This window comes from Erpetoichthys calabaricus, chromosome 14, assembly GCF_900747795.2.
Source record: "Erpetoichthys calabaricus chromosome 14, fErpCal1.3, whole genome shotgun sequence".
Classification (NCBI taxonomy): Eukaryota; Metazoa; Chordata; class Cladistia; order Polypteriformes; family Polypteridae; genus Erpetoichthys; species Erpetoichthys calabaricus.
The window spans coordinates 97,296,921-97,313,458 of record NC_041407.2 but is presented as its reverse complement, the minus strand read 5'-3'; the positions used below and the strand labels follow the sequence as shown (position 1 = coordinate 97,313,458).

Below are 16,538 nucleotides of genomic sequence, written 5' to 3'. Positions count from 1 at the left end.
CCTGCTCCCTCAGCTCTTATACATTTTAACGTTTTCCTCACGTTAAGTTCCCAATTAAAGAAGACATATGTCCAAATCTTATTGAAGAATTTCATCCCGAAGGGTTATCAACAGAAAAAATGAGTACACGGGCAATCCTAGCACAGAGAAACGATGAAGTCAAACGAATTAACACCAAAAATGTCAATTGGTTACATGGCAAATTGGTTAAATGCGTCCAAAAATGTCAAACAGTTTCATGGCAAATTGGTTAAATATGCTGAAACAGTTGGTGGTGATCAAGCGGAAGATGAAAACAACAACTTACAATATCACGCAGAATATCTACAACTGTTAACAACGTCCGGTCTTCCAACGCACAAATTACTGTAGAAAAAAGGATGTATCCAAGAAAGGTAACATAGTACATCTTCAGGGGATAACATTAGACAACAAAGGTGATCTTGATATGCCATTCGTATTAAAACGTTAACAGTCTCCGGTTAGAAAAGCTTTTGAAAAGGCAATTAACAAATCTCAGAGTGAAACATTCGAAAAAGTCATTTTACTTATATGCTGCGTTGATGCATATGTAACAATTCCCATGAAAATAAAAATCTATTTAAATTGTACATCTGCATCCCGATACGCGAGCAACATAACTGCAAAGAGGCTAACATGTAGCACAGGCCAGGGGGTTGGCGAGCGAAGCAAGCAAGGGGCAAAGCCCCATAATAATATATATATATATATATATATATATAAAAAACATGTTTTAGTATATGCATGTAACTCAGATATTTTTAGGCCAGATGTTAACTCCTGATCAAGTTACAAGTGATGTGAAAAGCAGTTAAGGTATAGCTATGGTGACATTCCCCTCCAAATTAAACCGTAGGACTGTTTAACTTCTGCTTACAGCCAGACATTGATAGCGTACTCAGCTAAGATCCACTTAAACCAGTATTGACAGCAGTCAGCAAGAAGTTGTTTTTAACACCAGTGTGTCTTGATTTGTGAAGTACGTCTTGCATGGATTCTTCTGGTTTATGCAAGACGTTTTTATATCTTCATCCTTTTATTATGAAGCTGCACACTTGACTCTTTGACATATCTGAACTACTGTATAACTGAGATTAAAAGGAGCTTCAGAGAGCTGGAAGGTTTATCATGTGTTTTCATTTTGTACAGATTATGATGATTACAAATCATACAGAAGCAATATGAGCAATAAAGCCATCACTTTCCTTTTCTAAAAAAATCTTTTTTTTTTTTTATTATTTTGTACACACAGTATGCACTATGGGAAGTTTACATGCCACACTTACACGATCCAGACAGCAGTTGTTTAATTTCCTCATTCTCTGGCATGTCCTGAATGGCAGCATTGATCTTCTCCCGGATAGTCACCAATGACGTCTGCCATTTCAAAATGCAGTGACGCCTGTCCACCAACCAGTCTGCAAAGATTAAATCAAATGCATCCCATGTAAGAAATTTCACAATTGCATTACTGTAATCCTAATTAGCTGACCAATAGCAAAATCCCATCAATATTTTTAAAAGGCTTCCACTTCAACTACTTGATCCATTAGCGTGTTTCTAATTTCTGTAACTCTTTGAGTTAGTGGCTTCTATCAACCTGTCTGAGTAAGACCACCAGAATTTTTATGCTTTTGCTTATATTTGGGACAAGAACTGCTCAAAAAGCTACAGATAAAGTCTCACTAGCATAACAGTCTTTAAACATAAAATCACTTGCTTAGCATTTTTATATACATATACTGAGATACTGGGTCAATATACACCCTTAAATCATTTTCTAAATCACATTGCATTGTTCAGCATTGTACTTGTAATTAAAATTCCTTGTACCTGCACATATTATGGGAGGAAGTCAACCTTCTTTCAGTTAATCTTTACTTGTCATTGAACTGAGAAAGTGTTACTGCCAAATAAAAGTCATTTCTTACCTAAGAGTTTACTGGTCTGGATGTCAATGGGAAGGTTCTGATAGTCCTGAAACAAGTAACAATTTTTCATTTTAATATTAAAAGTCAAACTAGCAACAATCAAATCAACTATTCATTTTTATACTGGCCATAAAGAGATGGCTAACAGAAATGAGCACATCAGTCACTCACTCAGTCATCTCAGTTTCCATCTACTTGTTCAGGCCAGGAATGCGGTGGCACTGATAATAACTACTGGTAGTGTAAGTGGGGTGGATTGTGTTGCTTTCCTGATATCTCACTTTTTCAGTGCCTGAACCATCTTCAGTATTAGAGTTTAACCACAGCATATGTTATGGAACTAAATTACAATATTGTGGAGAATAAAAAAATGAATTTATTCAGAGACACTTTGACATACAGCAGTGATATAAAGTATATCAGTTTATATATATATACAGTAATCCCTCGCTATATCGCGCTTCCTCTTTCGCGGCTTCACTCTATCGCGGATTTTATATGTAAGCATATTTAAATATATATCACGGATCTTTTGCTGGTTCGCGGATTTCTGCAGACAATGGGTCTTTTAATTTCAGGTACATGCTTCCTCAGCTGGTTTGCCCAGTTGATTTCATACAAGGGACGCTATTGGCAGATGGCTGAGAAGCTACCCAATCAGAGCACGTATTACGCATTAAATAAAACTCCTCAAATATATTGTGAGCACAGGGGCTGTTCGCACCCCTAGAAGATATGGCCACTCCTCAAAAAACACTGATAGATTACCTTCACATTGCTCTCTTCCTTGCTGGGCTTAAATGTGGCTGTTTTGTCAAGCGATATGCTTCCTGCATGGTGCTTCGCATACTTAAAAGCTCGAACGGCACGTATTGATTTTTAATTGTTTGCTTTTCTCTGTCTCTCTCTCTGACATTCTGTGCTCCTGACGGAGGGGGTGTGAGCAGTGGGGGGGCTGTTCGCACCACTAGACTATACGGACGCTCCTCTAAAAAAATGCTGAAAGGCTACCTTAACATTGCTCCCTTCCTAGCAGCTGCGTTGTCCGGCGGTGCTTCGCATACTTAAAAGCCAAACAGCCCTATTGATTTCTGATTGTTTGCTTTTTTCTGTCTATCTCTCTGACATTATCTGCTCCTGACACGCACTCCTTTGAAGAGGAAGATATGTTTGCATTCTTTTAATTGTGAGACGGAACTGTCATCTCTGTCTTGTTATGGAGCACAGTTTAAACTTTTGAAAAAGAGACAAATGTTTGTTTGCAGTGTTTGAATAACGTTCCTGTCTCTCTACAACCTCCTGTGTTTCTGTGCAAATCTGTGACCCAAGCATGACAATATAAAAATAACCATACAAACATATGGTTTCTACTTCGCAGATTTTCACCTTTCGTGGGGGGGTTTGGAACGCAACCCCCGCGATACAGGAGGGATTACTGTATGTATATATATATATATATATATATATATATATATATAATGGCAAGCGGCTGGGGGTGGCACCCAGCCGGAATGCCCAGAAGGACCGGAGGAGGGATTACGCATCCTCCAGACAATGAGGGGGCGATTGCCCTGGTGGCTTTGGGGACCATGGGAACAGAGCTTAGAAGCTCAACCCTATAGAGACTGTGGTCACCACCAGGGGGCGCCCCAATGCCTGAGGAGCCCTGGCCCTCAGCACTTCCTCCACACCCGGAAATGCTGGGGGGGGAGAAGACCAGAGACACCCGGAGTGCTTCCGAGTGCGCAATCGGTACTTCCGCCACACTTGGGAATGCCGACGGAAGCTAATCGGGAGGCATCAGAAACATGTCCGGGTGTGTATAAAAGGGGCCGCCTCCCTCCATTCGATGGCTTGAGTCTGGAGGAAGAGAGACGGAGCTCGGGAGGAGAGGAGACAGCCTGAAGTAAGGAAAAGGCATTGTTGAGGCCTGGACTTTGGGGGAGTTTTGGGGTTGTGTGTGCACTAATTATTGTAAATAATGTATAATAAACGTACGTGTGTGTGTGTATATATATATATATATATATATATATATATATATATATATATACATATATATATGCACTAGCTGCATGTGGTCCTTGAGACAAAAAACAACCCAAAGACTCCCTACCAGTTTTACCAGTGCAGTGGACATGGACCCACCTGTGCTTGCTGCCCCACTGGCTTTTGTAAGAATACACTGGCGACACCATATCGTGGCTGTATTGCTGGCATGTCTCGAGAAAATACCTCCAGATAGACAATGTTTTTAGTGAAAACATCAAGCCTTGCCCTCCGTTGCTGAGGCGTTTCATATGCACGTTGTAGAGCCGTGGTGTTTACTTCGTTTTCACATTGTGTCTCTTCATCTGTGTTAGTAGCACGACATTGTTATTGTGTGACTTCGCTTGCGGACGACAGGTCTTTCGTAGCAAGGTGCATGGAAGTGTCGAAAAAATGTAAGAGTGCATGTATATGCCAGCTAGTGGCTGTGGTTGAACATGAGCAAAGTAGAGCAGACTGCTCCATACACACACAGGCCATATATATACAGTCAAAGTAAAAAGTATGTGAACCCCTAGGAATTCTCTATATTTATGTCTAATTCCCATATAAAACATGGTCATGTCTTCATGTCAGTGACAATAATGAACAAACACAGTCTCCTATATCTAAAGATACACAGATTTTCAGAGAATTGTTGACCATATTGAATAAATCATTCAAACTGTGAAACTGAAGGTTGGAAAAAGTAAGTGAACCCTAAGCTAATGACTTTTTAAAAAGCTCATTGCAGTCAGAATTTCACACACCTGGAGTCCATTGAATGAAACGAGTTCAGAGGTGTGGCCTGGAATGACTTTGATTGATAAAAAACACAATAAAGTTTGAGTTTGAGCTTTTGACAAGAAGCATATCCAGATGGGAATCACGCCTCGCACAAAAGAGCTGTCTGAAGAGCTACGATCGAGAATTGTTAATCTACATAAGGCTGGAAAGGGTTACAAAGTCATCTCAAAGATTTGAGATATTCATCAGTCTACTCATAGGCAAGTTGTCTATAAATGGAGACAATGTGGTATTGTGGCTACTCTGCCTAGAAGTGGGCACCCTGCCAAGATGACCCTAAGAGCACAACGCAAAGTCAGCATTGAGGTAAAGAAGAACCCTAGAGTGACAGCCAAGGACTCGAAGAAGTCATTAGAACTGGCTAACATCTCTGTTCAGGAGTCAACTATATGCAAAACATTGAACAAGAAAGGAGTCCATGGCAGGACACCAAGAAGGAAGCCACTGCTATTAAAAAAGAACATTACTGAACACCTGAAGTTTGTGAACTTGGACACTCCACAACGGTGCTGGGAAAATGTTTTGTGGAGTGATGAAACCAAAATTGAACTATTAAGGAGGAACAAGCAGAACTTCATTTGGTGTAAAAGGGGCACTGCATATCAACATCAAAACATCATCCCTACAGTAAAGTATGGTGGCGGGAACATCATGATTTGGGCCTGCTTTGCTGTATCAGGGCCTGGACAGCTTGCCATCATTGAGGGGAAAATGAATTCACAAGTTTATCAACAAATTCTCCAGGATAATGTGAGGGTGTCTGTCCGTCAACTTAATCTCAGAAGAAGCTGGGTGATGCAACAGGACAATGACCCCAAACATCGCAGCAAATCCACAGCACAATGGCTTCAGAAGAACAAAGTACGTCTTTTGGAGTGGCCCAGTCTGAGCCCAGATGTCAATCCTATTGAGCCATACACAGAAGACGACCAAAGAATATGGAAGGCAGTTCTGCAGGGAAGAATGGGCTCAAATCCCCCCACACGATGTGCAGGTCTGATCTGCAGTTACAGGAAGCGCCTGGTTGAGGTCATTGCTGCCAAAGGAAGGTCAACCAGTTATTAAATCCCAAGGTTCACTTACTTTTTTCACTACCACTGTGAATGTTGAATGCGTTTGTAAAATAAAGACATGAAAGAGTAGAATTTTTTGTGTGTCATTGGCTGAAGCTCATTGTGTATATCAGTACCTGTGACTTAGATGAAGATCAGATCACTTTTTATGACCAATTCATGCAGTAAACCAGATAATTCCAAAGGGTTCACATACTTTTTACTTTGACTGTATATATATTCACATGTGTGAGCCTTGGGGACATCTTCCTGGGTCTGTCGAGGTAAGTAGTACCACCCTCGAAGAGAGGGAGAGCCGTCGCTGACACTCTCCTTTCCCTTCCACAGTCTTGACAGGCAGCCCCAGGATGATGCCTAACTCCCGCCTTCAACCCTGAGATGGCTCCGCTCCTTCTGGTCTGGACATTATAAAAACAAGCCTCCACCAGAGGATGGGGGCTCGTTCAGGAACCATCGATCCATTATCCAACCCGCTATATCCTAACTACAGGGTCACGGGGGTCTGCTGGAGCCAATCCCAGCCAGCAGAGGGCGCAAGGCAGGAAACAAACCTCGGGCAGGGCGACACACCAAGCACACACTAGGGACAATTTAGGATCGCCAATCCACCTAACCTGCATGTTTTTGGACTGTGGGAGGAAACCCACACAGACACGGGGAGAACATGCAAACTCCACGCAGAGAGGACCCGATAAGCGAACCCGGGTCTCCTAACTGCGAGGCAGCAGCTCTACCAATGCCACCCTTTCAGGAACCAACAGGCAAAAAAGATGGAGCACACTTTAATAATACTGTGTTTTATATTTTCCTGAAGCTGGCTGAACTGACCATAAATTTGATAGTGCTTGTGCACACAGAAGCACTAAATGTGCCTACGATTAAATGGAGTAGCCCAACTGGTACCCCGACTATTCTTGCTGGCTCTCTTGCCATCTGTTCACCTGTCACTATATATAAATATATTTATATGTGGTATGCTATATGTGTGTGTGTGACCAGGGCCTTGTGTCTACCAGAGGCTTTTTCACCAATCCACACTTTCCCAGCAAGATGAAATAATCGAGTCATCGCACCAAACACAGGAGTGGGAAATAGATAGATAGATAGATAGATAGATAGATAGATAGATAGATAGATAGATAGATAGATAGATACTTTATTAAAATACCTTGTGCTATTAAACTACCTGGTGCTGCATTGTTGAGAATATACTCAGCTCTCTGTTAAAGAGCTAAGCCACTTGGGGGCTTGTGGTGATCTTAATCCAGGCTTGATGCTATGTATACGTTTGTGTTTGTGTTGTTATTTTTAATTATAGTCAACTGTTCTAAATGGACAGGCAAGTAAGAATTTCATAAGACAATACATTTGGAGTTCCTAAGAGGTAACACTACAATTCATCTCCAGAATTTTTTTTGATTAACCTTGATCTTATGTTCGGTTTTCCTCATCTCAAAAATACCAGATGTTCAAGTGAGAAGTCAAGCAAAATGACACCTTTTATTGGCTAACTAAAAAGATCACAATATGCAAGCTTTCGAGGCAACTCAGGCCCCTGGCATATTGTAATCTTTTTAGTTAGCCAATAAAAGGTGACATTTTGCTTGACTTCTCACTACATTCATAATGGCTAACAGTACAACACCATCGTACTACAGATGTTCAAGGTAAAGAAGACAGAACTTTCATGGTGCTGGAAGTGCTGCACATTGCTGGAAATGTTCTGTCAGTCCATATTAGCCGGTTTGTTCAACGCTGTGTTCTTCTGGAGAAGCAACCTGAGCTCAAAAGACGTACAGTGTCTGAACAAACTTATCATGAATGCCTGACCCATCACTGTGCTAACCCCGGACATTCTTATAAGATGTCTGAATATTAAAAAGAGTTAATTCAAACAATGGCAGATGAAGTGTGTTCATTTAGACAGCAGTAATTGGTATCTAAATTACAAAAGCCACTAGCTATTTAATCTGAATTTGACATCCCACATCCCTTTTGCTTTGACAAACCTAAAGCTCCTTACACTGCTGGTTAGTTTGTTTGCAGGATTGCCCCCGTCTCACTAATAACAAAGTAACGCACCGTTACGTGTTCTCCAACCCATATTTGCCGTCAACATAAGGTGCAAGGCAGGATCCAACCCCCGACTGCGAAGGGTCACCCCGCATACTGATTCACCCAGGGGACAACAGACAGCCAACATTTAACTTAACAAACGTGTTTTCGGAATCTGGAAGGAAAACTTTATATTGTCAATAGAAAAAAGTGACAACGTTCATGGCAGTAGTGCGTGTACGTGAATATTTGCATAAAGTAACTCCCCTCAACACTGGGCAGCATTGGTGACGTCTAGCATTTTAACTTGCAACACTTGCTTGTGAAAAGACACGCGAATGACAATTAGTAGGATTTAAAAAAAGAATAAACACTCTGTCAGACTTCGTTTGTATTTGTTTCATACAAGGCTTTAAAAATATTGCGTTTTATATTGCGCTTCAAAGTAAGTTTTCTGAAATGCCGCATTTTCCTTTTCATTCATTCAGTCCTCAAAGGTTGAAATAAGACACAGAAGATCATACCTGCATGACGATCAGACCAGATTTTGACGATTTATAAAAGTAGCATTAAGCCAGCCCTTTTCGGCGTCGCCAGAGTTTACGCGACACTCTATGACGTTGCCGAATGACGATGACGATGGCCAATCAACTAGCACAATGGATCACTTGCAGCCAATGGCAGGCGAGCATTGGTTTGTACGATGGCCAATGAGGCAGTGTAACGCTGCGCTGCGTTCTCTCCGTTATCCAATTGAAGCGAGAGGGCGTTGTCTCAGTCACTGATTGCAGGTGAAGCAGCTATGTGTCTGTCTTTACAGATGCGCTCGATTCATTGAAAATCGTATTTAAACATTATTTCCCTCCTCACTGCTGCATAATTTGGAGTTGCAAATATATATTGTCCGGCAACAGATCTTTATTTATAAAAGAGTGGGCTGATCAGAGCCTGTTTCTGACCTTCTTAATGAGCGAGGAGAGTTTGACTTTTCATGATTTGGTAGTATTGGCCGGGGTGGGCTCCTCTGTAACAAATACTGAAAAGTGACAACAAGGGCTATTCCTGTTAGATTTAAAGTGTTTTTTTTAAAGCACACTTGAGTTATGAAACATTTTCTTAATTGCACTCCTCTAATTTCACTCAATGATGTCGATATTACACGGTATAAACTGAAAACAAATACAGTTTTGATTGTTTCACGTTATTTTATACATTTAAAAAAAGCGTAAAACAGTTTTCTCCATCATGTAACATCTTTTCTCAAAATACATTTTAATCTGTCACTTATCGTTTTTTAAAATTATTTTTGTACTGTGATTCATTAAATATGAATACCTATGTTATTAATTTGTTTGAATTAATATTAAAATCTATGCTTTTAAAGCAAAACAGTTATTTTGTTTGATAAGAAGGTTCGTGTATCTTGCTGGGTCAGCAGTCAGGGCACAACACAATTCCGCGGTTCTCAGTAAATGGGACAGCAGAGCCATTAATTGACAATGTGGTCAGAAGGAATGGCTAGCTAGAAAAAAGCGACAGCTTAGTGCCACAATCATCATGAAGACCTAACTTGGTGGATCCACACACCACTGCTCTGTATTTAGCCTAAAGCAGTTTGCCAAACCCTATCAGAAGACGTAGCCTGTTTTATATGTTTGTATTGAAAGTTTCTGGGTTTGTCTGGGGGTAAATTGAAACAGGGCATTTTCGCCAGACCTGATATTAGAAAACTGATTTCTGATGCAGAATTTGATGACGCGATGAATGAAATGGAATGAGAGGCTTGATTATCATTTAAAGAGGTAATTTTTAAGTTTTTATGTAACAATACAGATCCAAATTATAAAGTGTGGGATGGTGCAGCACCCAAAACCCCAGACACAACTTCGCAAACACAGGTTCTGAGTTCAAATCATAATTTATTTTATAAAAAGTACCTGCAACAGGTTTCTTAAACATATGCTCAAGCATAATAAACTTAATTTCTCTCTCTGTTTTCTTCCTCAACACTTCCCAGGTGAGCTTTGCCTATCCTCCACTCCCAGCCCTAACTCACCTGAATGAAGTCAGGGGTCTTCTTTTATCGTAGACCTGGGAGTACTTCTGGTTCTTGGGCATAGCCCATTGGAAGCACTTCAGGGTCGAAAGGAAGCCCCACAAAGTAGGGGTCACATATCCATGCAGCACCCCCCCCCCTGGAACCCAACAATGCTGCCTTATGGGACTACAGTTCCCATCATGCCTTGCGGGTGTCCATAGAGGTAACATCGCCCCATGGATGCTGCCACCTATTACACCAGGGGAGCATGTAGCCTTTTTAGGTTGTCTCCCCCTGCCTCCTGGCTGAACCCATCCTGACTGGGATGCCAGCCCAGGCATGCTGTCCATCTCAAAAGAAAAAGTGAAACATTTAACAGTTAAGTTTTAGGAAATTCACTTTTTGGATTCCGCAGTTGTAGTTTTTCCCTGACAATCTTGGAGTGGTGAGTAAAGAGCAGAGTGAAAGATTCCATGAGGATATGAAGGACATGGAAAAGAAGGTACCAAGGACACTGGGATGTCAGTATGATGGCAGACTACTGCAGGATGGTTCACAGGGACTCACCAGAAGAAGTGGACAAGCGATGGGCCATGAAATGAACGAATGAAGAAGTGACAAAAACTAGAGAAATGATATGTAAGTCATATACAGCATATGTACAGTATATGTATATATATGAATATGTATTGTTGTTTTCTTTATATATATGTTTATCAATAGAAAGCAGAATGCATATTTTCATGTTAAATTGATTTAGAACAGATCAGTTCAACATCATATTGTTTTCATGATTAAATGGTGTAATTTGTTAAACTGTAATCAACATTCTTTTGATGTAATGGCAACATTCTAATTATATATTTTACTGTGTTCATGAATACACAGTATAAACAATAACTTCACAATTAAAACAACTTTGTTATGAAATGAATTTTAGAGACCTGTGGTATGGTGAAGAAATGCAACAATTACTTTATTAGAAGATTTCAGATCAGAGCTCTAGTAGAGCTTATGTTAAGTGGACTGATCCGTACACCACACTAAACTTAAGTAAATTGGTGTGACTACTAGGGGGCATTGCAGCTCCCCAAACCCCAGACACAACCCCACAGACAGAAGTCCTGTGTTCAAGTAAAAGGTTTATTATAATAAGTTAAGGTCACAAAAGCACAATCACTTTTCTTTTTCTCTTTGTCTACTTCCTTCTTCCTCCTCCTACACAAGCTTTGTCCTTCTTCCATCCGATTCCAACTCGCCTGGGTGATCCAGAACGATTCCTTCTACCCGAGACTCAGGAGAACTTCTATCCCGTTGGAAGTACTTTAAGGTCAAGCAGAACTTCCTAAAAGCAGGGATCATAAATCCCAGCAGTCCCCCCCTATCGGCACCCAGGGAATCCCACAGGGTTGCTCCATGGCACTACATTTCCAGTATGCCCTGCGGGTGTCCGTTTGGGTACTGATGCCCAGGGATGCTGCCAGCTAGCATATGTTGTCCTCCCCAATCACTCCATTATGTTGTCCTCCTGGCCGGGTAAGGGTCCTTTATCCATCCCTGCTGCAATGCTGGCACACGCCACAAATTGTTGGCACTTCATGGCAAAGACAGGAAGTGTCCTGCCTTTTCTGTCTCCTGGCCTCCCAGATAAGTAATGGACCGGAACCAGTCCTGGCAGGGATGCCAACCCAGGCATGCCATCCATGACAATGGAGATCTTCTCGTATAAATTTCTTGTCCCCATCAAAGTCACAGAAATTCATGTTTTAATCCATACTCTTATTACCCTTGAGGCAGGTGGCCGAGTACATTTTCTTATCTTGGTCTGCACAGGAGAAGACAAAACCAGGAATGGCTGATTTTATGGCCGTGCCATCTCTGAAGTATTTTGGTCAGTGGTTGCTGCTCTCTTGTTTGCATGTTTTGATGAACTTGTGCAGATGTCTGAAGGTATGTTATTTATTTTGATACTCACAGGAGTGTTACTAAGTTATTAACACCCTAAAGTGACTTTGTCTCTTGGGAAAGTCTCATATCCACTAAGTCCTAAACTCCAATGCTAACTTTAGATTGTTCTCTCATGATGTACAACCTACGAGCCTACGAGCCTGCGTATGTTTAAGTCTATTAAGAAATGTCAAGTGCCGTAATCATTAATGCTGATAAAACAAATTCTTTGCTTAAAATCATTGTTGATAAGTGATTTTTTAACAGTATAATTTTGTTATATACATAATGTCTATTTATCCCTAGTCTTAGTTCATTTCTTTTTTTGATAATTATTGTATATGTCATTTTATTCTTTAAAAAAAAGGATTGCATAAGCAAAGGCAGCCAATTACAGTGATGAGTAACCTTACAGATGTGTCCAAATGAATTGGTGCCTTTCCACTATTTAAAAAAAGCGGAATAAGCTGAAACTAACAAAACTAATTGGCATCCACCATTCTTTATTTCAGGTGGCATGGTGGAGCGATGGTAGCATTGCTGCCTTGCAGTAAGGGTTCTTGTCCCGGATCTTCTCTGCATGGAGTTGGCATGTTCTCTCCATGTCTGTGTGGCTTTCTTTTGGTTGCTTCGGTTTCCTCTGTCTGTCCAAACACATGCAGGTTAGGTGGATGCTACATTGGCCCGCGTGTGTGTTTGCTGTGTGGGTGAGTTTGCTCATTGATGGCCTTGTACCCTATGCTGGCTGGGGTAGGCTGTAGCCCCTGACCCCTGTGACCCTGGTCTGGATTAAGCGGGTTAGTAAATGACATGACATTCCTGCTTTCATATTCCATAGAGTAGACATTTGACAGCAGTGTAGGGTGAAATGGACTTGGACACAACAATGCCATGCAGATGCCAAAGGACATTTCAACCAAAAATTGAGCACTCTGGGACTGAAGTGCATTCAGCTAGGTCATAATGCTGCTCTCTCCATGAAAGCTGTGAGACTTCTTTGAAGATGAGAGCTGCAGGAACAGGAGATGATAAACTCAGCAACCAGGTACTAACAATATACACATCTTGGAAGAAGGCCTCACTGACACTGATAGAACTTTAATGACGAGCCCAGGATTTGTGGCAAGGATTCTGACGCTGTGGGATGGCAGCACTGACCACTGTGCTGCCCACCCCGTCCCTCACTAGTCAAGTGCCACTTTCCTCAGTATGCTTTTGTCTTTCTCAAAATTTCCCTTAAACTTGACCATAAGGAATGAGAGGGACATGATCCTGAGCACCTGTTCAGTGCCTTCTTGAATTTTTCAGATTGTATTATTATTTACCAGTAACGGCGCACTGCACGATAACATGCAGTTAATACACTTGACTTGAGCATTCGGCCCTGCTGGCTGCTGCCGAGAGTTGATTCTACAATAAAATAAAATTAAAAAGAGGAATAGCCTTGGAGGTCAATCATCACCCCGAAAGCGGATAGTAGACGTCACGTAGTATATGTGTACCAAATTTTAGGTCACTAGGCCAAACGGTTTGTGAGTGACAGGTGATTTAACTCTTTGAGGGCTGAATATTTATTTCCAAAAACATAGTTTGTGAAAAGCAATGGTGTCACACAGAAATCAACATAAAACGTCTGTTGCTGCATGCTGTGGCTGCCAGTTTGCCAAGAATGTGTGGTAGGCTTGCTGCCAGGCTGACTATGTGCCTGGGGCAAAGTTGCAGTGCACTGCAATCTGGCTTCTACCTCTTATCATTGTTAAATGGCAGTCCTTCCTGGCGAACATTGTCAGTACAACGACTAGCTGGGGACCAATCAGCTGAAGCTGGAACCTCACACTCGTTTTTCAATCACTTGTATCAAAATCTGAGTCCGACAAGTCATAGTCCAGTTCAGAGATAATAGGCAAAATGTCGTCCACGGAGTATTTTGCTTTACGCACTCGCTTTGATCTCTCACCAAATGTCAGTGCCATTTTTGCCGTTGTTTGCGCCTTGCTACTCATGCGAGCACAGGAGATCTCGGTAAAACCAATGAATCTAACTTTCCTTCTAGCAACAAGAGTCCAACTAAAACATAATGGTTGTTTTTGTCACAGTTTACAGTTGATTACCATCGACAACTCCTCCTTTTGACAAAATTCGACATCAGCCCTGAAAGAGTTAAAATCCTGGACAGACAAACAGACAGCCATGGTAGCGTATTATATAAGAAGATTGTCGTTTGTGCTTCTCCTTTTTCTTGCGTGTTTTCTTCTGCTTTGATGTGTCTGTGGTGGTTCTGCATGGCCCTAACATCAAGACAAATTCCTCTTAGTCTGTGTACTCCTTTCTTGTTTGTAAGCGCAATACAAAGTGTGTCCACAAGGTGGCACAATGGAGCTGTTCTCCTCCCTCCATTCCTGGTCTTAGCCAAGGGGTCTCATCTGAACAGCTGTGTGCTTCAGCAGAGCTCAGCATTACCTCCTTCCACATGACCAAACCAACCCTCGACACCCGCAGCATGCGTCACGTATCAATTAAAGTGTGTGAGAAATTTCTAGACTTGTACAAATAACAATAAAGGTACAAAAGCAGAAGGAAGAAATTAAAGGCTTAGGGAAGCTTACTTCTGAAGAAGTCTGGCGGAAGAATTTGAGACCTCAGAACACCAGAAGCTAATTCTACAAGAGGGTGGGGATCGCTTTGTGAACGGCTTCCTCGTCCTTCTTTGTGTTGATGTGACTCGTGATTTGAGTTAATGATCAAGGACAAATGTAACAGACAGAAAACTTAAAGTGAAAGCGCACTTTTGACTTCCTCAATCCCATACAGGCAGGGGTTGAAAGGAGTGAATGCCGATACGAGAACACCGTGGGAGCCCAGGTAGTACACTGGCATGAAATCCACAGGTGCAATGTGGAGATAAGGTTGCTGTCGTGTGCAAAAAAGTCTGAACACTTCCATTCAAATGATAGGTTTCTGTTTATCATGTAAGTGACGAGAAGTTAACAGAACCTCAGAAGAGCTGGTGTCACCCCTCCGTGCAAGTCTGCGTAAAGTGTCAGCTGGACCTCTACCCTTACTGTCAGTCTCCCCCCATAATATGGAAAACTATCCTTAACAATAGCTCTGCCTCCACTAAAATCTTGATTTTCTGATGTATTTTTGGTTTTGGAACACGTAGATTCCAGTTCTGACAGTGATTTTCCCAGTTGAAATGTATTTAATTTGGTTGAATTATTTTTTGCATCTTTTCTGATACTGTTTTGTTTGCGGGCACTGCCATTTTCTGCAGTGGTCACTACTGCATTACAAATAAACAGCCCAGAATAAGAGACCGTGACATCACAGAGCCCTGACTATAAAGGTCACACCAAACATTTCTTATTCATATTGCAGAGATTGGCACATTGTTTTGATTCTGTTCTTGGCAAATGAAATATCAACTACTGTTTACTGATATTACCTGCTATGTTGGGCAGCAACCAACATTTCCCCACTTCTGTCCATCTTGGGAAAGTTTTCTGTGTGGTGCACCAGCTATGGTTCATTGTCTTCAGTTCTTTTCCCACAGTTCAGCTCCAGGTATTCTTTGACCTACCTCTCATATGTTTGCCTTCTGGGGTCCACTGTGAAGCTGATCTTGTGATGAAGTCTCACTCTCCTCTGATGATTTGTCCAATCCATTTCCATCTTATTCTGATGATGATGGTGTCCATGCTCGTTTGCTTGTATCTAGCAAGCAGGTCTGAATTTGAGATGGTTCATAGTCAGAAAATACAAAGGATCCTTCTCAAGCTACTGGTGTGGAACGTAGACAGTTTGGAAATGTCTTATTCCGTCATCCACCAGCATTCTGATCCATACAAAGTGTAGACATACAGTTAGGTCCATAAATATTTGGACAGAGACCACTTTTTTCTAATTTTGGTTCTGTACATTACCACAATGAATTTTAAATGAAACAACTCAGATGCAGTTGAAGTGCAGACTTTCAGCTTTAATTCAGTGGGGTGAACAAAACGATTGCATAAAAATGTGAGGCAACTAAAGCATTTTATTAACACAATCCCTTCATTTCAGGGGCTCAAAAGTAATTGGACAAATTAAATAATTGGAAATAAAATGTTCATTTCTAATACTTGGTTGAAAACCCTTTGCTGGCAATGACAGCCTGAAGTCTTGAACTCCTGGACATCACCAGATGTTGGGTTTCCTCCTTTTTAATGCTCTGCCAGGCCTTTACTGCAGCGGCTTTCAGTTGCTGTTTGTTTGTGGGCCTTTCTGTCTGAAGTTTAGTCTTCAACAAGTGAAATGCCTGCTCAATTGGGTTAAGATCAGGTGACTGATTTGGCCATTCAAGAATTTTCCACTTCTTTGCTTTAATAAACTCCTGGGTTGCTTTGGCTGTATGTTTTGGGTCATTGTCCATCTGTATCATGAAACGCCGCCCAATCAATTTGACTGCATTTAGCTGGATTTGAGCAGACAGCATGTCTCTGAACACCTCAGAATTCATTTGGCTGCTTCTGTCCTGTGTCACATCATCAATAAACACTAGTGTCCCAGTGCCACTGGCAGCCATGCACGCCCAAGCCATCACACTGCCTCCACCATGTTTTACAGATGATGTGGTATGCTTTGGATAATGAGCTCTTC

General features: G+C 41.4%; 1 protein-coding gene across 1 annotated transcript in view; it reads right to left on the bottom strand.

Moving 5' to 3' along the window:
- Window positions 1-8,547, bottom strand: part of cdk5rap3 (CDK5 regulatory subunit associated protein 3) — a 30,284-nt gene extending 21,737 nt beyond the window's left edge. Inside the window, exons 1-3 of the mRNA XM_051918990.1 lie at window positions 8,440-8,547; window positions 1,953-1,998; window positions 1,308-1,439 (exon numbers count right to left, since the gene is read on the bottom strand). Of these exons, the coding sequence (XP_051774950.1) occupies window positions 1,308-1,439; window positions 1,953-1,998; window positions 8,440-8,445 (184 nt within the window). The 5' untranslated portion in view covers window positions 8,446-8,547. The remainder of the gene's footprint in view (window positions 1-1,307; window positions 1,440-1,952; window positions 1,999-8,439) is intronic.
- Window positions 8,548-16,538: the final 7,991 nt, after the last annotated feature.